General features: G+C 42.3%; 3 protein-coding genes across 4 annotated transcripts in view; 1 reads left to right on the top strand and 2 right to left on the bottom strand.

Moving 5' to 3' along the window:
- Positions 1–237: 237 nt before the first annotated feature.
- Positions 238–5,582, bottom strand: LOC133011541 (pre-mRNA-splicing factor RBM22). Its single transcript, XM_061079283.1, has 11 exons — positions 5,502–5,582; positions 4,181–4,234; positions 4,068–4,097; positions 3,824–3,956; positions 3,603–3,703; positions 2,964–3,136; positions 2,493–2,693; positions 2,191–2,355; positions 1,585–1,673; positions 1,217–1,345; positions 238–1,000 (listed from the first exon to the last, which is right to left on the bottom strand). Exons 1-11 carry the CDS (start codon positions 5,553–5,555, stop codon positions 846–848), a joined length of 1,284 nt encoding a protein of 427 aa, XP_060935266.1. The 5' UTR covers positions 5,556–5,582; the 3' UTR covers positions 238–845.
- Positions 5,583–6,886: 1,304 nt separating this feature from the next.
- On the bottom strand, positions 6,887–10,922 carry LOC133011448 (pre-mRNA-splicing factor RBM22-like; the record flags this gene model as incomplete). The annotated part of the gene is made up of 9 exons (XM_061079180.1): positions 6,887–7,223; positions 7,953–8,081; positions 8,345–8,433; positions 9,171–9,371; positions 9,652–9,824; positions 10,289–10,389; positions 10,498–10,630; positions 10,744–10,773; positions 10,857–10,922. Coding segments are annotated over 8 exons (903 nt in total), but the record flags the coding sequence as incomplete, so codon positions are not given.
- A 4,807-nt stretch (positions 10,923–15,729) lies between these two features.
- Positions 15,730–25,071, top strand: part of ndst1a (N-deacetylase/N-sulfotransferase (heparan glucosaminyl) 1a) — a 40,808-nt gene continuing 31,466 nt past the window's right edge. The window contains exon 1 of one of the 2 annotated variants that reach the window (XM_061078965.1): positions 15,730–15,910. The gene's annotated coding sequence lies outside the window, so the exon portion shown is untranslated. Of the gene's footprint in view, positions 15,911–17,150; positions 17,202–25,071 lie in introns of those variants that run through there. The other variant, XM_061078966.1, reaches the window with a different exon arrangement.

The following is a 25,071-nucleotide window of genomic DNA, read 5'->3' as shown; positions in this document are numbered from 1 at the left end:
AAGAGGACTGCTATACTGCTAAAGTAATGTGCCGCTGCTGAGTGGTTTGACCAGCTCAGACCATCTCTGGATGCTGGAATCTGGTAATTACCACAGTAGAGTCCAGGAGAATGCTGCCAGGCTTCTCAGTCTGACCCATTTCTATTCTTCACCAAAAAGAGTCATTTCTTCTGACTTTTTTTTCCTCCACACAACCCAACACATATACATCATGATGAATTATACACTACAAAAATATTAATGACAAAATTGGGTCAATTTAATAAATGAAAACATCATACAAAGAAAGACCAACAATAACAAAGACTTTATGTTGTGGAATATTAAGATTCTGTCAAATAAAAAAAGTAAATGTAACTGGAAATTTAAAGGTTTAAAAATGTTTCGCAGAATTAAATGTGATGCTTGAATATATGAGACAAATACATGTTTAACCTAAAGTATTCATTTTTATGTACAACAGAGCTGAACACACCAGTCCTTTAAAAAACCTGATCGCATTGGTCAGCACTCTTATGTTTGAAGCCTTTTACTTTGTGAAATTCCACTGCGTAGATGCTGCTCTGGTGCTTTTTAACTTTCCAGTTGCTACAGAGTTATCTGATAAGACTGGTTGTCATCGCTCCAGACACAGATGGTGCTCCTTCAGTTCATTAACTGTACTGCAGGTGGCATAATAAAACAGATGTTATCCTCTAAGAAATAACTGTTTTTTGTACAGTATATTCCTCCCTGTAGTTGTTTGCTATTTGCAGGCCATGACACATCATCCAAAGAGAAAGCACCTGACCAGGTTAACCGGAGAAAAAGAATGAAAGCTAATCACAGTATGATTTCACTACCAGCTACTCTCCATGGCGTGCGCCATGTGCTGCATGGGCACCCATGCGCTGAGGATCCTGGGAGGGGTAGTGAATATGACCAGGAGGTCTCATGTTCATTGGAGGGGGCATAGGTGGAGCCATGTGAGCCATGGGGTGAAACATTGGAGGCCCAAAACCTGAATGAGCAGATGAAAAAAAAGAAGTTAATACAGCATTTGGCATTTTTCTCAATGTGTTTCAATAAATTACTCATTAAATAAATTCTTCTCAGCAGCCAGTGAACAAACGTAAATGTTTAGTATGAAATAAGAGATTTTCTGAATCATTGTTTCATATTTGATAGATATTGGATTTGGTTGTGGACCTGATCCAGATCAAGGTTATAATTTTACCTGGAGGAGGTGGGTTGATTCCTGGTGGTGGGGGCAGAGCTATGTTCATGACAGCAGGAGAAGTGCCGGGGTCCAGGTTGAAGTAATTTGCAGGAGTCTCTTCATCCAAAGGTGGTGGAGGAGGAAGAGCTACAGAACAAAAAAACCCCAACAGAATGAGTAAAGTCACTCTAAGATAAATTTCAATAGAAATCAATGCGTAACCTCATTCCACTCTAAGTGGCCGTACGTATTTATTTGATTTCTGTACATCAGGATTATGATTTAGTTAATAAAATAATCCGTGACAAGTACAAGGTATATACTACTTTAATTTAGACTAACATCATTATACTATGTCATCTTATTCACTGTGTTTGCAGACTCACCTCCAGGCAGTCCAGGTACAGGATCCAGTCTGGTACCCATCTCGCTGACACCTTCTTTGATACCCTCCTTTCCTCTTGCTGCCTGAGACCTGAAATATACACAAACCATACAAGTTGTAAATATTTATCACATCACTCTGTTAAATACCTCAGCACAAATGTGCCCAGAGTTTCCTGCTCTGCTGCTCCAGTTCTTTGCTGTGGTAAAAACATTACAGTGTGTGTATAAAAAAATACCTAACGCTGCTAATTAATAAGTAACGTCAAAACACGTAATACCTGGTGTTAATTAGCAAATGATCACTTTAAACCTTCACTTCAACCCCCAAGTAGCCCTGATTAGTGCACCATATGTAAGCTAATAAATGTAACCAGATGGCAGAGGAGCTGTTTTGGCTGCATAGTAAGATTAATATTTCCCCCCAAAATAGGATATTTTCTGTCTCTGGTGCACAAGCACTCCATCCTGGGAATACCATTCTCAGGGATTTACCACTAATCGTGTGCAGAAAATACATGAGCTGCAGTTAATGGATTCCAAGTCAGATGTCTGGTCAGAGATGGACACACCAAGGCTTCAATTCACCTTCTCGATCAACTTCTTACCTTCCCCATTTCACAGTGAGCCTTCGTCCATTAATGATCAGTTTGTTGAAGGACTTCTCTGCAGCCGTTTCAGCAGACTGTCGTGTGGCAAACTGGATGAAGGCACACTGCTGCCGCTGGACGATGGTAATGGTACGAATCTCACCAAACTGGTAAAAGTGGCTCCTGTAATGGATATTAGGGATTAAGATTGTAACAACAGTGATTGCCTCATCTACAGTATATCTAGAAAATGAGAAAAACTTGCTCTTTGTGGACATACAAAGTTGTGAAAGAGTCTGTTATGAAATGGGGATTCTTACTTGAGGTCTCCATCCGTGACAGTATCTCCCAAACCCCCAATGTAGAGGGTTGAGATGGACTTGTCATCTGGTGGGTCGAGTCGTGGCATGGTTGAGGCCCTTTTCAGCAGCTTGTCTGCAACCGGGTCATTGATACCGTAGTAACGGTCTTTAATGTTCTGGTCAGCCAGAGGGTCGTCGGGATCAGTGGGCTTCTCGTGCCTTTGTGAAAAAAATTGGATTATTAATGATAGAATAAAAAACTGTGTAACAACTGTGAACTATAGGTTACAGTCAAACTGAGCCATAAGAAAAAAATAAACCTGTTGCCTATTGTAGCAAGTACTCATAAAAGTTTTAAATTTATATATATATATATTTATATACATTAATTAATAAAAAAATAATATCAACATAAGAAACAACCTTCAGAACTCCCAATTAATCTCTAATTCACAGCATCTGTGGCCAGTTTCAAGAAGTATCACTCACCTGTAGGGACACTCCTCCCCTCTCTTACACTCTCCCTTCACCCAGAAGGAGCAGATGTGCGGCCGGTTCCTCTTGTAATATGGCGTCGTACGGGCCAGTTTCAGCAACATATCACTGGAGCTAGGAGCCTTACCCAATTGGCCCACCGGCCGTGTGCCATCAGTATTTGCTATCTGGGAACAGAAATGTCCAAATAGGCATGAGATCAATGACAAATCCCAGTTTCAGAATATAATCTAATTAAACGATGTCCCTAATTTTGTGAACATTTTTGGGTGAGACAATCCTCTTGGTGCCATTTGTGGTTAAAAATGCATTTGCTTTCTGTGTTTTTGTCATTGTGAAAATACTTTATGATCACAATTATTCACAAAACCTCTCCTCTCTGAAATTACTATATGAAACTCAAAAGAAAATGGTGATGCAGGAAATATTTTCTTAATGCTTTAATTTTCACAATTGAGATTTCTAAACTGTTTAAATAATTTAGGGCTAACTTAACTATGGGCCATGTTTATACTTAAATGATCTTCAGGGAAGGACATATAATTACATTAAAATAAATTAGACCAGACTGTTTTCCCTAATCAATAGTTATGGATGTGTTAAACCTTAGCAAGCATTAGAAAACAACTGTACCTCTCTCTCCATGTTCTGAGTGTAGTACTCTTTGTTCACATCTGACTTAGGAACCTCATCCTTAACAGAAAGCCCAGTGTCTCGGACCTGGATAGGTAAACCTGTACAAGAGAAAGTAGGACAAGAGGGTTGAGCTCACATAGATATATTCATCAACAAACCGTAGTTAAATGCAGATCATATCACATTTACAGATGAAAATGTCACTTCCCAAGACTTACCATATTCCAGGTCTAGCAGACATGTCTGACAAACATTCTTCATTTTGCTGCATGTCTGACAGACCTCCGTCTTCTTGAAACGCATCCGTGTCCCTGGACACCATCGGAACACAGTGAAGGGTCGAGCACAGATCTGAAGTGCAAAGAAAGAATTTATAAATGTTCTTACATGTAACATTGTAAGGTTACGGTCATGTTATCTATACTGCATAATCATGATTTGAAATATGAATACGAAACATACCTTGCATTCTTTCCCATACTTCTCCTTAGTCTGTAATACAAAGCACAGATTAATTATACACAGCAAAGAATCTACCTCCACTTCATTGCAATGACAAAGTACTGCCCACTCACCATACGGATGTAAGGATTTTCTCCTAAACATGTCTGACACAGAATTGGAAAATCCTAAAGGACAGAGAAAGCATAAAATTCCACATCAGTTACAAACCCAACAAGTTTGTGAAGCGGTAACTTGGCCTGTGTTCTTGGTTTTAATTTCTTCTGTGGTCATCTTAGTGAAGGTGTGACATGGACTTGCTCACTCTGACTTTGCCATCTGTTGAAGGATGCTGTTTCACTCTAAGTGCTTACTGCAGAAAATTACCTTGCGTAAATCCAAACCCACTGACAGCATCATCCAAACACCTAAATATAAGCAGCTCTTGTGGCAAAAACGTCATCTTCATTGTCTAAGGTTCCAAAGGTTATATATTTGCATGTCTTGATAAAACCAACATTGGTCACAGGCAGAGTTGTGTCTAGTCTCAGGAGAGAATAGTGATTTGAGGCCTACATATAGAAGTGTGAGGGTCATTTAAGTGGTCCGTGCAAGAATATAGTTGCTTGATGCGCAAGTAGTGAAATGAAAAGCAAGATCAGGTAGTTGTGTCAAAACCTCAACTGGGCTCAAATTCTAGATTTCATGGTGTGGTAGTTTCCCACCTCATAGGCTGATTTATCCCTTCTAATAACAAAAACTCAAATAACAATCACACATGTGTGTACACCACTGAATGATGCTCATAACACGGCCCACAATACTGTGGTATTTCCATTAATCGAACGGCTACGTTAAGGTTGTTTCCTCGTCAAACAAGCGGGTCGTCTTCACCACAGCGGCTACTGAGCTAAACCTACTATGTGATACGAATTAAAACAGAAATAACCATAACAAGCTTTTACAAGTGATCATGTGAAACCTGTTCTGTCCAGCGTGACGCAGTTTTGTTTGTTTTACTATGAAACTTTCACTTGTTGGTCGAGGATGCGTTTTAATGTTGTTAGCATGCTAATGCTAGGCTAGTTCATAAAAGGTAGCTATAGCAGCTAACTTTAGCACAATACACGTTTACATCCCAGTGACCGATAGATAATTCTGAGCCCGGTCTCAAGTGATACGGGACAAAATACGTAGCTCGTTGTAGATGGTTTCCGGTCAAACTGTAATCTATATTCTTAATTATTGTCAACAGCGAAGCTAACACACGACATGCTAATAGCGCAATAGCCACGCTTCGGCTACTAGCTCACGGGAAGCTACCGGGCCAAGCTGCCGTGTTCGTGGTGAGCGGGTCGGCTTCACGAACACGTTAATTTCTACAACGTATCGAGAAAAATGTTGCGTTTCGTTTTCCCTTCCTGTTGTGAACACTGATATGTCGATTAAACGTACCGCGTCTTCCCAGTTCTGTCTGTTGTAGGTGTTGGAGCCCAGGGACATCGCCATTTTGCAGAATGCGAGCCAGCCGGGCCAGTGTCTGGACCACAATGCACCGCGGCAGAGAGCCAGACGTCACCTTAAGGTGCCGCCCTCTTTCAAGATGATGCTCAACAGCACGATAACATCAAAGGACCATACATGACGTAGTATAAATAAATAAATAAATAAATACAGATATGAATAAATAAATGCAAAAATAAATAAGGAAATAAATAAATACCGAAATAAATAAATACGTACAGAAATAAATAAATACAGAAATAAATAAATACAGAAATAAATAAATAAATGTCTTATAAATATATATTTCCACATTTATTTACTTCCTCATTTATTTCTTCCACATTTCTGTGTCCGTAGGCTAATGAGAAAGGCGGGCCTAACCGCAGTCTCATGCAGGATTGGTCACAGGAGTGTAATGATCCAGCCCTACTACTTTTGCCTTTCAATGCTGACTGGTGTCCAGAAGCTGTTTGCAGTGTTGAGCCAGTTCACACTTAAAATGAACTAGTTCAGATTCAGAGGGTTACTTAGTTCATAGGTACACGCAGTGATTGAGATCTGAGCTCGTCACCGTGAAGCAGCGCTCAGTGACTTTGTAGAAAAGTGGAAACAGTGAAAACACAGAGTTTCTCTGGTCACATCTGCTCAGTGATCGGCAGCTTCATGATCAGAGCAGAAGCTGCAGGTGTTTTTTACCGAGCTGGAGTTTCTGTTTCCTCCTCCTCTCTGTTCTCCTTGTGCTCAGTAGAACACGAGACGTGACGCTCACAGTCAAGGCTACTGACACCTAAATCATCCCAATAAAAAATAACCTTAACCAACCCTCGGAACTTGAACTAGTTAATTTCAAGTGTGAACTGGCTCAACACTGCAAACAGCTTCTGGACACCAGTCAGCATTAAAAGGCAGAAGTAGTAGGACTGGATCATTACACTCCTTAGACCAATCCTGCATGAGACTGCAGTTAGGCCCGCCTTTCTGATTGGCATACGGACACAGAAATAGATAAATAAATAAATGAGGAAATAAATAAATGTGGAAATTTATTTAAGACATTTATTTTGACATTTCTGTATCTATTTATTTATTTATTTATTTATACTTAAGTCATGTATGGTCCTCCATACTCAGGGAGACAAATAATAAATACCTGGAAACATGGTCTGTATTATACCACAGATAACTCTGCAGATAAGCTGTGCAGCGCTAAAGCATTCTCTTACGGTTGTTTCAAATTCATATTTATAGTCCACCTTATTTCTGAAGTGAGTATAGTTCCTTTTATTGGGTTTTACAATCAGAACATATATACATACATGTGATGCACAGTGATATAAAAAACGATAGCATTTGTAGTATAAAGTTGCTGAAATATGTTCCATTCACGTTAACAATGTTAGAATATTAAAATCTGAACGTATCAGTGATATTTATCATTTTTAAAGGAGGAGAGGTGCAAGCGTAGATCAGCACTTTGTAGTCTTTCTCTTATCAGTCCTTCATAGTTCATTAGATTCTGGGCTATGATAGCCTCCCCATCCCCTGAAGTTGGGTCGTCGGCACATGCGTTGCAGGGCGAGGCCAGGCAGGTTCTGAGATTCGACTGCCTTGAAGTCGATGAGCGGTGTCATCCTCTTGCTGGCTATAGCACCCCCGAATGGCATGGCAGAACTGAGGAACAAAGAGAGTTTTGGTTATGTCCCTTGTTTTATTTCACAATATGTGACTTTATTAATAAGCTGAGTTTTAACATTATGACATCGAGTTTTATATATGGCACAGTACTTATCCTCATTTTTTACAGACACATTATATAGGTGTGATTTCTAGCTCGGATCTTACTGACTACTTTTATCATTTTGTCTTTTAGTTTATCTTTTATTTTCATCTGATCTTCAAATTGCCTTTAATTTTTCTCCATTGTTTGGCTTTTTAATTTTTAACTTCTAAAGCTCAATTTTAAATGTGTTTGAAGGGTTCAATATAAATACGTTTTTTATTCTTATTGGAGGGATCAGAAATCCTATCAAAACAAGTAAATCATGAACTGTTTCAAAATTACAAAAAAATCTAATGACTTATCCTGGCCAGAGACTCCTCTTGTTACAGCAGTCTGCCATGCCTTGTTTTTAATCCTGTCTCTTCTGTCATTTCAATTCCTGTCACACTCACTAGCCTCTGATTACTTCATTCCCTTCACCTTAGCTCATTTAATAAATTCTTCTCAGCAGCTACTGAACAAACATAAATGTTTAAAAACATAACAGCTGATGATTACAAAACTAAATATCAGTATAAAATAAGAGAATATCTAAATAGTTGTTTCATGTTTGATAGATATTGGATTTGGCTTTGGACCTTATGTCAGCTGCATCTGTGAGCTCAAGGTAATAATTTCACCTGGGGGAGGTTGGTTGATTCATGGTGGGGGGGTCAGGGCTATGTTCATGACAGCAGGAGATGTGCTAGGGTCCAGGTTGAAGTAATTTGAATTGGTCTCTTCGTCCAAATGTGGTGGTGGAGGAAGAGCTACAGCACACACACAAAAACACAGTTTGAGTAAAGACAATCAATTATATACGTTTCAATAGAAATCAATGCGTTACTTCATTCCACTCTCAGTGGCAGTAAGTATTTATTTATTTCTGTACATCAGGATTATGATTAAATTATCAAAAGATACGATGACAACTAGACACTTTAATTTAGACTAACATCATATCTAACATCATATGGCTATGTCATTATACTATGTCCTCTTATTTAAGCCGTCACTGTGTTTGCAGACTCACCTCCAGGCAGTCCAGGTACAGGATCCAGTCTGGTACCCATCTCGCTGACACCTTCTTTGATACCCTCCTTTCCCCTTGCTGCCTGAGACCTGACATACACATAAACCATACAAGTTGTAAGTATTCATCACATCACTCTGTTAAATACCTCAGCACAAATGTGCCCAGAGTTTCCTGCTCTGCTGCTCCAGTTCTTTGCTGTGGTAAAAACGTTACAGTGTGTGTATAAAACAGACTTAACGCTCCTGATCTTAGTTTGCTGTTAGTTATGACTGTGATGATAATTAATTAGTAATTTCAAAACACACACTCTCTGAACATTAACTGGTGTTAATTAGCAAATTATCACTTTAAACCTTCACTTCACCTCCCAAGTAGCCCTGATTAGTGCACCATATGTAAGCTAATAAATGTAACCAGATGGCAGAGGAGCTGTTTTGGTTGCATAGTAAGATTAATATTCCCCCCCAAAATAGGATCTTTTCTGTCTCCGGAGCATTTGACAGTGAGCCTTTGTCCATTAATGATCAGTTTGTTGAAGGACTTCTCTACAGCCGTTTCAGCAGACTGTCGTGTGGCAAACTGGATGAAGGCACACTGCTGCCAAAGGTCGATGGTAATGGTACAAATCTCACCAAACTGGTAAAAGTGATTCCTGCAATAATCCAGACAAATGTCAAATAGAACCTTAACAATGGATATTATGGTTTAAAATTGTAACAACAGGGATTGCATCATCTACAGTATATCAAGAAAATAAGAAAAATGCTCTTTGTGGACATACACAAAGTTGTGTAAGAGTCTGTTATGAAATGGGGATTCTTACTTGAGGTCTCCATCAGTGACAGTATCTCCCAAACCCCCAATGTAGAGGGTGGAGATGGACTTGTCATCTGGTGGGTCGAGTCGTGGCATGGTTGAGGCCCTTTTCAGCAGCTTGTCTGCAACCGGGTCATTGATACCGTAGTAACGGTCTTTAATGTTCTGGTCAGCCAGAGGGTCGTCAGGATCCGTGGGGTTCTCATGCCTTTGTGTAAAAAATGGGATTATTAATGAGAAAATTAAAAAAACAATGTAACTGAAACTTATATTAGGATGTTACAGCCAAACTGAGCCATTAGAACAAATTAACCCCTTTGGCAATAGTAGCAAATTCTCAGAAAAAAAATGTAAAATTCATATACAAATTAATAAATAATATCAACATAAGAAAAAAATCGGTCACAGAATTCAAAATGTATCTGACAGCTTCAAATTTGTCCCCTAACTCACAGCATCTGTGGCCAGTTTCAAGAAGTGTCACTCACCTGTTTGGACACCCCTCCCCTCTCCTACACTCTCCCTTCACCCAGAAGGAGCAGATGTGCGGCCGGTTCCTCTTGGAATATGGCGTCGTACGGGCCAGTTTCCGCAACATATCACTGGAGCTAGGAGCCTTACCCAACTGGCCCACCGGCCGTGTGCCATCAGTATTTGCTATCTGGGAACAGAAAAAATCCAAATATGCATGAGATCAAAGACAAATCCCCCAAGTTTAGGACGTCCATGATTTTGTGAACATTTTTGGGTGAGACAATCCTCTTGGTGCCATTTGTGGATAAAAATGCATTTGCTTTCATGTTTTTGTCAGTGTGAAAATACTTTATTGTCACAATTATTCACAAAACCTCTCCTCTCTGAAATTACTGTATGAAACTCAAAAGAAAAACTGTGATGGAGGAAATGTTTTGTTAATGCTTTAATTTTCACATGAGAGATTTCTAAAATGATTCAATAATTTAATGTATTGAATTTAGGGCTTATTTTACTATGGGCCATGTTTATACTTAAATGATGTTCAGGGAATGACATAAAATTTAATTTAATTAAATTGGACCGGGCTGTTTCCCTAATCAATAGTTACCGATGTGTAAAACTTTTGCAAGCATTAGAAAACAACTGTACCTCTCTCTCCATGTAGTGAGTGTAGTACTTTTTGTTCACATATGACTTAGGAACCTTATCCTTAACAGAAAGCCAAGTGTCTCGGATCCGGATAGGCAAACCTGTACAGCAGAAAGTAGGACAAGAGGGTTGAGCTCATCAACAAACCGTAGTTAAACGCATATCATATCACATTTACAAATTAAAATTAGTAACTTCTCAAGACTTACCAAATTCCAGGTCTAGCAGACATGTCTGACAAGCATTCTTCTTTTTGCTGCAGGTGTGACAGACCTCCGTCTTCTTGAAACGCATCCGTGTCCCTGAACACCATCGATATGCAGTGAAGGGTCGAGCACAGACCTGAAGTGCAAAGAAAGAAAATTGATAAATGTTCTTACATGTAACAGTGTATGGTTGCGGTCATTTGAATTGTACTGCATAATCATGATTTTAAATATTAATACGAAACATACCTTGCATTCTTTCCCATACTTTATCCTACTCTGTAATACAAAGCACAGATTAATTTTACACAGCAAAGAATATACCTCCACTTCATTGCAATGACAAAGTACTGCTCACTCACCTTACGCTTGTAAGGATATTCTCTTAAACATGTCTGACACATAATTGGAAAATCCTGAAGGACAGAGAAAAAATAGATGTTAATTTTAAAAAAGCATAAAATTCCACATCAGCTACAAACCCAACAAGTTTGTGAAGCGGTAACTTGGCCTGTGTTCTGGGTTTTAATTTCTTCTGTGGTCATCTTAGTGAAGCTGCATGTGTGACATGGACTTGCTCACTCTGACTTTACCATCTATTGAAGGATGCTGTTTCACTCTAAGTGCTTACTGCAGAAAATGACCTTGTGTTAATCCAAACCCACTGACGGCATCAGCCAAACACCTAAATATAAGCAGCTCTTGTGGCACAAACGGCATTTTCATTGTCTAAGGTTGCAAAAGTTTATATTCTCATGCCTTGATAAAATCAACCTTGGTTACAGGCAGAGTTGTGTCAAGTCTAATTACTTCATATAGTAGGTGTAGGGGACAATTAAGTGGTAGGTAGGTGAAAAATATAGTTGCTTGATGTGCAAACAGTGAACTGAAAAGCAAGATCAGGTAGTTGTGTCAAAACCTCAAACTCTAGATTACATAGGTTTGGTAGTTTCCCACCAAAATTACTGTGCAGACATCGAACAGGTGTATATGCAAACATCCCTCCATCATTAGGGTGGCAGCTCGTGCGGTGGCCCATACAATATGTATTCACTATACTGTTACATACATTTCATAAGGCTGCTTTTGCACATCTGATGCGTGTAAGTCTTATTTTACATACCATAACTAGTGAGAAAGAGAAATATGTACAATACTAACTAGCTGTTAGCTAGCTAGCTTCATTTTTGGCTACTTAACCATATCTAGATCAACAAAATCAAAATCAAAATATAACAGTAAATCCTCAATAGACTGAGGGATGTGCCTTTGATTTTCTTTATCCAGAGTGATAGTATGGCTGGTCGGAATCATTTAAGACTCACGGTTGACATGGTTTTAAAATGCTGCTTGAAGAACAGGATCAGGAAAATCAGGAGGCAATTCTTTGTTGAGTCTGAAATCTGTGGTGCTGAGGACCTAGACTTTGCTGGACAGGATTACGCTGGAGTTGTGGGTATATCTTGGAATCCAGCTCTCCTAAATGAAGAAGCCATCTTCGATGTCCTCAAAGGAACCTTCAATGTCATCAAAGTAACCTTCGAAGACATCAAAGGAACCTTCAATGACATCAAAGATACCTTTGATGACATAGAAAATGCCTTTGATGATTTTTCCAGATTTGCCTCTTCACACGTGTCATGTTGACAACATGCCGGACACACTTCAGACAGATCATCTGTTGATTACACACAGATAAACAACACTTACAGAAACTACGAAAAACAAACATCAGCATTTTCTGGTTAGCCTCTGGGTTGTTTGCATTCTCAGATGACTGAACTTAATTATCGAGAACATCATGCACACCTTTTAAAATCACGTCTGTTGACTTTAACCAGCAGCAACAGGAGGAGACGTGGAGCTTAAAATGTCCAATAAAAGCATGTTCACCAACTTTACTCACAAACACCCTGCAGGAGTAAGGTGACGTGACGTGCACAGTCAGCGTTAAAGTGATGGAACGATCTGGAGACATGATCCAACATCACCGATTAATAAATAAATACATGTGGTCATCAGTTTATGTGTGGGGAGGGACAGAGACAACACACACACACACACACACACACACACACCTGCAGATAGATAGTTCTTCCCGCAGATTAAGACGTAACGCGATGTTTTGACTTCACTGTTGCAGAAGAAGTGACGCCCCATTTAACCAGGAAGATAAATATGAATTCAGCAGGTTTTTATAAAGATCAGTTCCACGTGTGATGATTAGAAAGCATCAGAGGTCCAGAGTCACTTGTTGACCAGCGGAGTCATGCGCCCCAGTGCAGTAATGCTGCTGAGGGGGGCCAGGTGGGGCCAGGTGTCAAATCAGTGTGGAGATTACTGACCACTGTCATATACCTACTGTTGTCTGATTTATTTATTGAAAACCTTATTTTGTAAATTATGGCACAATTGTAATAACAGTAACAGTCTATAATACATTTTAAAGCACTTTCAAAATATAAACTGAGTTTATGTTTGTCTGACTGATTGTATCAATTTATGAAAAAGCAGCCACTTGCAGTAATATACTTATAGTATACAGTTGCTAAAATAGGCTCAAAAGTTCCACTGCTCCTTATTGAAGGTTGTGGACTAACATTTTACAAATCTGAGGTAGATCAATTATGTGTATCACTGTTGACAATATATAAGCGATATATTGCTAAATATTGAATTTTCTCAATAATTTTTTCTTATTTTGCTATTGATGAGAATTACAATGTGATAATTATTCATTAATTTTATTACCTAGCCCTAATTTTATATAGTACGCTGTTAAGAGGAGTTCTGCATAAAGAGTTTTATATTATTTCTATATTTGACACAGCTGATTTAAAAATAAAATTTGACTGTACTTTACTAACAAAGCAGCCTACTAATTTGTGGTCGTGCAACTAATACTTGTGTAGGATCGAACAGTGTGTGTTTGTGTGTGTGTGTGTGTGTGTGTATAAACACTGACTGATGGGCTGTTGTGTGTGAGTTTGTGTAAGCCAATTGTGTAGTCTACTTACAGTTTATCTACCCACCTGTTCCAAATCAGGTCAGGGTGTCTTAACTGTGTGAAACTCCAATTAGCGGGGTAACGGATGTTTGAGATTACGGATGAGCATTGAGCCTCTAATGTTTATTTAAGGTCAGGCTGAGGTTGTGGAGTCAAAATACAGGGATTAAACGCAGGCCTGAAGAGCTGGCAACTCTTTCATACTACAGCTGCCATCAGAGAGGTCATAACGAAAGTATGCTGCTACCCCCATATGTGAATTAAAGGAAACATTTCCACTCTCCTCTGTTGCTTTTGATGGCTGATTCAGATGCAGTGATTTCAAGGTATAATGAGCTGCATCGTGCTCATCTGCTCACATGGGCATTGATTGACAGTTGATCATATTTCTTGAACAAAGGTTGAACTTGAATCTCCTTCTTGAATGTCTCTCGCAGCCGCGGTCTGCGTCTTGCCCTGTGTTTCCTGGGACACTGAAGTAAACCTTGGGGATCGCCTCCTTTCTCTTAATGAGTCGTCTGACCCTGTCTCCTCTATCATGTGATGTGGAAGAGACAGCCAAAGCGGTTTTGAAGGAAGGCTTTGTCTTGCATTAAGCCCTTTCCGTAATCAAAATCACCAACCTCCTGAGTTACAGGGTCAGGGGACATGGAGGTGTCCCACTACATTGTAGATGCTCCATGTTTCAGATCTCAATCGAAACAAGTTGCACTCTCAGGCCGGCATCAAGGGTTGTAATGTTTACACCAGAAACTCACCATAGTTTGCATCAAGGTATATTTCATATATTCATTTCAATTGCAACATTTCTCATTCATCATTAGGCTGTTTGTCACCATAAAACCATGTTTGTTGTTCATTTTTCGTGGCTATGATAATCATCATAAATATTGTTATATTTTGACATTCAATATTAGACGTTAACCTCTAAAGATGATTAAAATATTCAGTAAAAGTGGATCAGAGGAAAACTTAATTTCTCTGGAGGAAAAGTAGCAGTGCGTTAGTATTATAAGACCATGATTATTGAGTACAAAGAGATACACCATTTCCCAAGGGAATATTGGGGTGATTTTTATATAAGACAATTCATGCAGAGCTGGTTAAAGCCTACATATATTCAAATAACAGATATATAGATAGATAGATAGATAGATAGATAGGTAGATAGATAGATAGATAGATAGATAGATAGATAGATAGATAGATAGATAGATAGATAGATAGATAGATAGATAGATAGATAGATAGATAGATAGATAGATAGATAGATAGATAGATAGATAGATAGATAGATAGATAGACATTTTTATTGATCCAAAGGGAAATGTAGGCATCCAGTAGCACACAAAACAATCAAACACAAGAGCACAAGAATAATAAAAGGTTAATATGAGTCCCTGTAAAGAAATATATGCTCAAATGATACCGACAATACAAATATTTTAAGTATAAGGTGAACGAAAGACACAAACTGAGGCAGAATACTGAAAGATCAACTCAATAAATTCAATAAAGATAAACAAAAAAGTGACAACAACATGTTGGAAGGGATCAAACTGTGCAATCTGTGTGATGTGGTGATTTATCAACTATGCTCCTGAGATACTGTTCCAGTAAGAGACAGGAATCATAAACTTCCACTGTAATCACAGCCCAATTGAATTGTGCATGTACGGAAATACATGTCCTGGATGGTATAACAACATAAAAAAGACGAACCTGGATCTGTCCAAAAGATCAAAAAGACTATTCTCCCTACCCTGTCTTGTGCCCCTGAGCAAGGCACCTTACTCCCCCAACATCTGCTCCCCGGGCGCTGTACATGGCTGCCCTCTGCTCTGTGTGTCTGTCCAAAGATCACACCAGATGGGATAAATGCAGAGGACTAATTTCCCCATTGCATGAGTGTGTTTGTGCATGTGTGTGGGATAAATAAAGTGTATCTTCTTCTTCAAATCTCTTTACAGTACAGTTTTACATTCACACACACATTTATACAGTGCCTCTATTAGCAGCACTTTGTTGTTGTATGAGGGGCAATTCGGGGTTCAGCATCTTGCCCAAGGACACTTCGGCATGCAGATGGGGAAGACTGGGGATCGAACTGCCGACCTTCAGGTTGGAGGACGACCGCTCTACCCCTCAGCCACATCAGTCATGAATGCGCGGTGCTGGCGCCCCCTGTCGGCAGCTATGAGCCGCTGCCGGTGCACGGAGCTGCAGAGAGAGAGGGGCACTCTCAGATTTCCCTGCTTCTCCTCCCGGCCGAGTCCGCGGCGCCGCTTCCACATCCCGGCCGACAGAGACCCGACGCGACGACGACGACGGCATGTGCTCGGTGAGCTCCAGCCCCCGGTCCTCCAGCAGCGGCCCGCGGGGTCCCGAGCCCCCCTTGGCCCACACGAGGTGAGTTACACCGAACACAACAGGAGCGTGGTCCGCGGGTTGTGTGTGTCTTTTTTTTTAAAGCTCGGTACACGACCCAGCACGGAGAGCCCCGCCGCCGCCGCCGCTGGCTCTCCCAGGCCCGGCTAGGGAGCTCCGTGTGGCCTGGCTGGTGAGCTCCGTGTGGCGTAGACGCAAGAGGCCGGGTTCTCGGCCTGGTTCTCCCCGCTGGCTGGAAGCATGAAGCCCGGGCGGTGTGTGGCGGGGGCTCGGTGCCGCTCTCGGCTCCATTAAGGCAGCACGGAGGGAGAGGTTGAGGGGGGCTAGCGTTACCATGTCGAAGTTTGTACCCGGGAGAGAGCCATGTCCGGCGGCTCGGCTCTGTGGGTTCATATCGGAATGCCTTTCTGTGTTGCAGCCCCGGTACCAGCGACCAACTTGTTTGTGTAACTTCGGAGCAGCGGCGGCTAGGTCGAGAAATCCTCGCCTCAAGTTAGCTTCGACTGCTCTGCAGCCATGAAGCAATCTAACCCTCCGAATGTGTCTCTACCGGCGAGGATGAGGCCAAACGATTTTTTCTGGGCAAATTGTAATGAAAGGTCGATGGGACTGTCTGTCTGCCACCCGATCCAGCAGCGGTGCACTTGACAGAGCTCCGTGCACTGCCCCTGGCATGACTGGGTCCAAATCACTTCTGGGAACTTGGGTTAATTATCAGCAGTGAGGATGACACGCTGTGTTATGACACATGGGCCATCAGATTGATATGTGTAGGGATCCTCTGATGCTGCTCATAAGATTTCATAACAATATCTCTCAAACCATACACACACACACACACACACACACACACACACACAATAACAAATGGATAAAGCTGACTTTGCAATGCTCTTCTCCAATTTGGATTTTCATTCACAGATTTGGAGGCGCTGTCTTAAAAGATGCACTCAGTTCTAAGCATGTTCTGTGTGTATCGGTGGCTGCTGCACAATGCACCAGTCCCACAGCGTCTGCTATTTACTGTAGGAGCCTGCCTTGTGGGCTGAAACAGAGCAAAACGTCGGCCCCCACTACGACAGCTGAGTCTATTAAATGTTATAAACACTTGACTTGGTCTGTAGGAGAAAAAAGGGAAGGGTGGGACAGTTCAGACCTGCCTGAAATCTGTTGCCTCGGGCTGTACACACGTGCAAGCGTGCACCTATGTGAGTAAGCGATTACTCAAGGAGAATGACTCACGCTCAGAATGTATTTGGCAAAGTCGTAAGGACTTTCCCTGCGTTTCGCCCCGGCTGCACAAGACATTCTTGTAAGGGAAAAATGCTGTCCCTCTGCTTTTATGTATCAGGAGATTAATTTCACCAGTGCTTCACATTTTTTTGCTGCTCCCGAGCCATGTGTTGTTTATCACATGTTCTACCCTGCATTCACACACACAGAAAAATGCAGGGGCTTATTCCATTTGCAGATTTGATTTAAAATTAAGAGTGTCCGCCGGGCTGTCATGTGTTTGTCAAATTTGTGGAGAGCTGAACCTTAAGAGTTTTATTTATCCGTGCCAACTGTTAGTCTGGTTGTTCTAACCCTCCATCTGACTGCTCCCGCTGGCTGCCAACACGCTGTGTTGTAGCGCTTTCAGTTGACGAAAGCTGCCACTGCTGCCGCAGCCATTTGATCGTATATCAGCATCTCAACACTTAGATATGCCTGTTAAATGCTGCGACTAGGTTACAATGCCTACACATAGAGGTAGATAACATGAGGTGTATGACAGATCATGTCACTGAGCGGTGTTCGGCCATTTATCAGAATGAGACATGATCACAGACGATTCATCCTTTTAGGATTGAATGGAGGGAGAGTAAGAGGGAAAGTGGTTGGTTGTCAGCCACAGCTGCGACTGCTTTACTGCTTCCTATCTCCACATAGAGGAGGATGTAAATTTAACTGTACTGCAGCAACTATACCGTCACATTTAATGCCACACAAGGCAACTGTTGGGAAACTGCAGTGGCCAACACATGTCGGCTCTTTTATTTTTCCATGTCAGTGCCCCTTGTAGCCACACTTTGTGTGTGTGTCGGGGGGGGTCGCAGGCCTCTCTTTAGAGTGGGGCTAAAACCAGGCATCTTTCCAAAACTCAGCACCCCCCTCCCCAAACCCTCTCTGCTGGGTATAAGCACTGCTTTGTGACACAGTTCTGCTCCCTATGGTTCTTCTCATTCATACACTACGACAAAATCTACTGGTTCCACGAGACACTGGAATCTACAATGGGTTGTGGACCCAATATCGCCTGCTGTTTAACCAGCAAACCCAGTTGTTTTCTGATTAAGTACATTTTTGGGGATTAATATGCCAGAATGCATGCGGCAGATTTTACCATTGCACCATGTAAAAGTATCAAGTTTGTATCGATGTACCGTTTTCTGTCTGGAATGTGGCTGTAGCATTTTTTGGCTTAAGTTGTGCTATCGTGAGGGATATTGGAGTGCAGCAGCAGTGTAAATACATTCTATACAGCACAGCACAGCTGAGTATTAGCAAATTATCCGATAGCATCTGTAATCCTCAGGAAAACCTGGAGAGTTGTTTTTGAATAGTACTAGCCTCCATCAGATAGTTGGCAGGCACCGGGGGTGTCCACATGTGTGACTGGCTGGATAGGCTAGCAGCTCGGCTCAATGCTACAGTATGCAGGCAGATCAGATTACTGAACGATTAGCCATGGCCTCTATCCCCAGCCCAGGGAAATGATTTTCCACTGTCATAATTCCCAAGACTGAATTACGCAGGCCAGTGACTCACAGATACTCAATACTACAGCCCTGAGCGCTGTACCCCGTAACTGTTGCTCTCTGGCGAGGGGAGATAGGACAAAATAGTTTTCAATTTGAATTTCTGGTTGAGCTCTGGTGCTTACTCTCAAGTATGGATGACCAAGCAGCGACAGTGGTTGGGGGCAAAGGGTAGCGCTAAATGTGATCTTTGCACTTAAGCTGGGACCAGCAGGAAGCTGCAAAACGGTCACTGAGCTCTAAAATGTCCCTGCTATTGTGAGATGTACATAAAAAATGTGAGCACATGTTAGATGGGCAATGATGCGGAGTAAATCAAGCAGGCCTCTAGTGGAATTCTGCAGAATGGAAAGATGGAATAAGAGCGAGAGAGAGCGCGAGAGAGGGGGTAGCTGGTGAGGCTAGCTGCTGGTGGAGGTAGGACCATGTTTCCAAGGTGCTCACCCCCTGAGGCAGGAATCTGATACATTCCAGAGGCTCCTGTATCCAGACGAATAATGGTGACTAGGGTGTAGTGTTTCATCAGGTGACACGTGATTGGAGCATAAGTGCTGGGAAAGTAAGAGCTATGTCATAAGCTCAGAGGTAGCTCTCTGGTTGCCTGGAGGGATCGGGAAGTAGTCAGAGGAGCAGGATGGGTTATGTGTGATATGGATTTATCCCTTGTAGAAGACAACCCACTCTTCCCTTGCTACCATTTAGATACAGAGATTTACATAGTTTTAAATACTGAAGTGAAAACTCTGATCATTAGCAAGTTATAATGAGTGACACAGTGGGAAAACCCTTATGTCTCTGTGTAACATCATTCTCTGTTGTGCTCTAATTAGGCTCATATATTTGACTGAATAATACAATTTAAGACACCAGAATGCCTGCTGATAGTGAATAACGAAAAAGTCATTAGGTAAGGCTTGGCTTGTCCCTAGACAAGTTGTGACATGAAGCTGTTTTCTTGGGGCATGTTCCTTGAGATTTTACAGATTTGCCTGTTTCTAGACCAACACCTGTGACGAAACAGTATCAGCAGCAAAATCTGTGGGTCCAGTTTTCTTCATGGAGTTTTCAACCCTAGAAATCTGTCCTCCCCAGCCCCTGAGCTGAAAGCTATTTATACTGCTGCTGCCACAGGAAAAAAATACCCTGTTTTATTTAGTGGTCAAAAAACAAGCTGTCGGGTGTTAATGGACTTCACCTCAGCCATTCCGGCGGACCCTCGGGGTACGGCATGCTCATATGCTCGGCAAGGGAGCTCTCAGCACTGGTCCGTTAATGAAGCCATTTTCAGAGATGGAGAGATGCAATAATGGGAACGCACCACTTCACTGCAGGATATTCTAACCCCATCCTCGACATAAGTGCTATCAGTCATCGGATATTTAGATTTTTTTTTAAATCTCCTTTGTCCATTTAGTCATTCAGAGGCCTCTTTTCCGGACTCCAGGTAGTGATACGTGTGTTTGCTGCCTCAGTGTTGCATTGAGATATGCACTGTATTTCTACTGAGAAACTTTGAGCATATTGCATTGGTGTCAGAGTTTTGTACTCTCACTAGAAAAAGGAAATCTCTGATGAAGGCTGTTCTTCCAGTGTAAGTTACTGTCCATCTGTTGAACTGTTGGACATTAGCCTAACATCACTGGACCTATGGCATGGTGCTCAAAGCTCCATATGAGCATCGAGGGCAGACAGGTGGTGGGTCAGAGAGGGGGGGGGGTCTTTATGTTTACCCAGTTGTCTGGTGGCCGCCACTGGGTCTGACTGCACCACGGATAAAGTCTGTAGAGCTGGTGTGTGTACACCTTCACTCACGCATGCCTCAAGTTGTATACAGTGTTGTTGTTTATAGTATACAGCCGACCAAAGTGGAAAATGTAAATTGTTTGTGTGTTTGTCACTTAGTAACACATTGTATTCAAGAACAAATTCCTCAGTTTTGCACATAAATTTGAATAGGAAGAATTGGAAGCATTGTTAGTCAAATATTTGAACATATTTGACTATTTATAGCCTGACTGATGAGGATTTTAAGGGGCCAATATCAGTTTTACTGAGTAAAATATTAGTTATTTCTGAACCTGAAAGGTTTGTCTCTTATATAATAATGACGGTACATGATGACTACACTTAGTTGTATAATGTTATACAGTACAACAGCCTCTAATCATGATGTTAAAGTCACCTTGAGGTTTTCTATTACATTTATATTAGTTGAATGTAACTACTAACTGTTTGGTTGTGTCCTTCTCTTAGCAACAGTGGCCTTTGCCTTCACTGTTTGACTCTTCCTCCCGGTGCTTAAACAAGATTACAGCTGTGAACCTGATGCTGTCAGGAAACCCATGTTCAGTGTTTACCCGCTAAAGGTTGTGTTTGCAGCACATTTAATGATTGGCGAGTGAGCACTTACATAAGGTCACATAGATGTTCCAGGTTTTCTTTGTTAGCTCATGATCACAGAGGCTCTTGTTATCCAGGACGACGGTACATTACAAAACAGAGGCACGTCTCTGACACGCTCCCCCTGTTCTCTGTCCTGATGCAGGAGAGCAGAGCGGGCCGGGCCGTTATGGCATTCCACCAGGACAACAGAGCTGAGTAAACTTGAGCAGGGCAGCTGGTGTCCAGTGCCCCTGCTCTCCACCCTCTCTCCCCTGTCTCTTAGCCCCAAAGTAGACCAGGCCACCATAGCACAGAAAGTCATCTGGTGACCACTCTGCTACCATCTGTGAGTGCATTTGGCTTTGCTGCAAACAAAGCAGTGTGGCATGTGAACATCCTCAACATCTAAACAGCTCTGCCCGCCTGCCTAACTTCATCTTTGGGTGGAAACTAGGAATGCATTGCCAGGGTTCTGGGTCGTCTCTATTTCAATTCATTAAATTGCACCAGGGCATTGTGAATCCACCGTAGCAAACTGACCACAGCTGATGGCATACTTCTTCTCCATTTTGAATTGCTGTGGTGGAAAGAACTGTAATGGTGCTGACCCGAGTTTTAGCTCCAAGTGTATCCCCCTCCACTGATCCGAGGCGGTGCAGTGTCTGCCCAGCCTGCTGTCTCTCATCCATCCTGGGTGGTAGAGAGGTGAGTGTGTGTGTGTGTGGCTGTCCCTGTCTATGCAGGACAGGTGTTGGCAGCCTGGAGGTCAATCCAAATGCAGCTAGGGCACCTACACAGGAGGATGACTGGAAACCGCAAATGACAACAGGATGAATGATCTTTATTTTGCCAGGTCTTGAACAGTTTTATTCAGAGGGCGGGTGCCGCTTTAAACGGGGTCAGTTGTGACGGTCAGGTGGTGTTACGGCTGGCTGCTCTCAGGGAGACTTGCCACAGCCGCAAACATTTGGTCCATACAGAGACACTCAGAGGTTGTTTGGGTAAAGAAGCAAAACTAAAGGAACCATAGTGGGATGTGCAAGCCTGCAAACACAAACAACACCCTACCCCCTCTGTGCAGTGTTAAGTGGCCGGATGTGTTTGGTGAATGGGACACAGGTGTCTGGGCCGCACTGTGTGTGGCTGGCCAGAGGTCTGTTTGTTTTCTCTCCGTAATGGCCCCCCAACTCTCTGCTGTAGCTCGACCAGAGCTCATTGGTTCTCAATGGGCCTGGTTGGAGGCCCCCTCTTTTTCTCTTCTTCAGTGGGGTTGAGCAGTGGGTGTATTGTAGTCCGTTTTGACTAAATCTGATAATTAAATTCAAGAAATCCCACAACAAAATGTTGAGGCTACACATTGAGGAAGTCTGATGCTTTTTTTAGATTCCTCTTTCTTCCTTTTGTTCTTGCCTTTATCTCTCTGCTGCCTCTGATCTTCCTCAGCAAAGCAGGCGTTTGAAGTTGTCAAGTCTCTGGCTTCAGTGTTGAGTCCTCAAAGTGCTTATGTGACAGGTAGAGAAGAGCTAGAGGGGAGTAATGTGACTCCCACATAGTCCACTGCCACCCCAGTCTTCATCCTCTACACCTTGGTTTCCCACTCTCCTTCGGCACATAGGCCTCAGCTCTGTGCTGATGTCACTCTGCTGAGCTCCGCTTTGTTGACTAACAGCCCGAAGGTGCGCTTTGGGCTCTGAGGAAGGCTCGCACTCCGCTACCACAACCCCATACTGTGTCGCCCTAAGGAGCTCAGCCGAGTGAGGTAATGGGTTGTTAACCCCTCAGCCACCTCCATGTTTGGACGTCGTACTGGCAGCAGTGGCTGCTATCGCCACCCTAATCTGATTGTTTTAGTAACCCTGTGGCCTCCCCAGATGGCCCAGCCTCTGAGCTGGTTTATGATCAGCATACAGTTAATATCTGGCGTACATAACGCTCCTTCTCCCTCCACACATACTGCTCCCCTCAAACTCTGCTCTCATTTGCGATTGTCTCTGATGCCTTTCCATGAGTGCCCTGTTTTATTTCTTTATTTCACTGAGCTTTTAAAATTCCAGAATCCATTTCTTTTGCCCCCAGGCACAAAAGGTGATGGCTAGAGACGGTGTAGCAAATTAAATTTGGTCTCCTTCTTTTGCACCCCTTGGACATGGGCACGACAGAGAGAGACGACGGGAGCAAAGAAAGCTGGAGGAAAAAGCCCATTTCCCATGCATTACTGTCTCTTTCCTCAGGGTCTATCGCGGAATAACACCAACACCTCTATCGCTTTTTCCCCTCCTCCTTTTTAATTTTCTTTTTCTCGCCCTCTCCCCCCCGTCTTGCTCTCACCGCAGCTATTCCTTCTCAAGCAGTCTAACCTAAAGGTCTCCTTGCTCTTTCTACCACTGCTAACACAGTCTGACCCAGTTTATTAGTTTGGGTCTAGTGAATCATTAATCGAGGTTATCTAACTGTTCCTGTAATGATTCCGCTGTGACTCGTGTGTCAGTGTCTCTCTGTGTTCAGATCTGATCAAGCCGTACCCTCATGCTTCTTGCTCTACATTTGTACTCGATCATAACCATTTTGCAAAAAAAAAAGCATTGTCCCTCAAGCTAGACTATATGTTTAATAGGTGCGCTGGGCACTGTAATATGTCATTGTGTCAGAGCACAATACGTGGACTAAGTGCACTGAATGCAAATTAATCTTGTGGGATTGCAGCAGCTGAAAAGAGTGGGGTTTTGGGGAGAGGAGGGGAGGGGAGGGAAGGGAGGGACAGAAGGAGGGCTAATAGTGGCGACAGAGAGGAGAGGGAGAGAAAAGAGCATGTGAGGAGGAGGTGGAGGGATGTGGGATGTAGTCATCGCCAGGCCCATTCATCATGCAATGCCTGCTGGGATGCGCTGGGGTCAGTCCCGCACAACACAATTACAGCCTGTTCCAGTGTGTTGTGCTCGACTCCACAGTGTACCGACTATGTTCTGTTGTCTTTTGTTCGGCTTCCTCTGTTCCTGCTCTCTTGTTTTCCACTTTGCATGCTTTCTTCTCTGCTCCGTATGTGTCTATTTAGTGGCAGATTTCTCATCGCTCTGTTTTTTCTTCTTCTTGTCTTACATACTTTTGAACTTGCTAGTCGAGCTATCAGCAAATGATCAGCTGAAGTTCTTAGAGCAAAACATCTCAATTAGCCGAACATTTGTTGTGTCTTCTTTGTGTCTTTCAGTCTTAAAATCTCTACTTCTTGTCTTTTGCAATTAATTGCCGCATTTTTCAGTCATGCGGTGGAGCTGCATGCCGGGCTGCTCTACCAGCCTCTTTCATCCACATCTGAATCGCAGCCTCTTGCTTGATTCATGTGATTGACAGGCCTGGTTAGCATGGGGGTGTGAGATGCTAGTAAGCATGTTGTTTACCCTGCCTGCCTGACAGTCCTTTACGAGCCTACAGATGTTTCCAGAAAGCTGTAAATATCTGCTGTGTGCTCTAATGTCAGTTGACAGCTTATCCGATCGTAAGGATATCCCTGTCTTCCTGTCTGTGTCAATTCTTCTCGCAGCAAAGCCGAGTTTTCCCTGCGAGGGAACCATTTTTAGGTGGTCTGAAGGTATAAATGAAAACATCACACAGGGAGCAAGCAACAACAACTTTTGAAGGTTGAGCCAGATATTTTCGAATCCATCATAGTACATGGCAGGACTTGATATTGCTGGTGTGGCATCTCGTTGTTGCTTTAAAAAACAAACTTTATATAAAGTCTGTCGTTTTCATAGTGATCCAGTTAGTATTTATTTTGGAACATAAACATTACAGATATCTTTAGGGCTGGACAATAAAACAATAGCAATAATTATGTCGATACAATTTTCATTATTAGCAATATAACAGGTTCAATGCTTGCATTGTTGTATTGCTTGAATGCATTATGCCCAGTGAGGAGGTGAAACGCATAATTACTCTAGCTCAGATTTGTAAAGTGTTTGACTGTTCTCTCTCATTTTCTGCCCATAACGAAGAGTT

Source organism: Limanda limanda, chromosome 10 (assembly GCF_963576545.1).
Source record: "Limanda limanda chromosome 10, fLimLim1.1, whole genome shotgun sequence".
NCBI classification, from domain to species: Eukaryota; Metazoa; Chordata; class Actinopteri; order Pleuronectiformes; family Pleuronectidae; genus Limanda; species Limanda limanda.
This window is presented reverse-complemented; position numbering and strand designations above follow the sequence as displayed.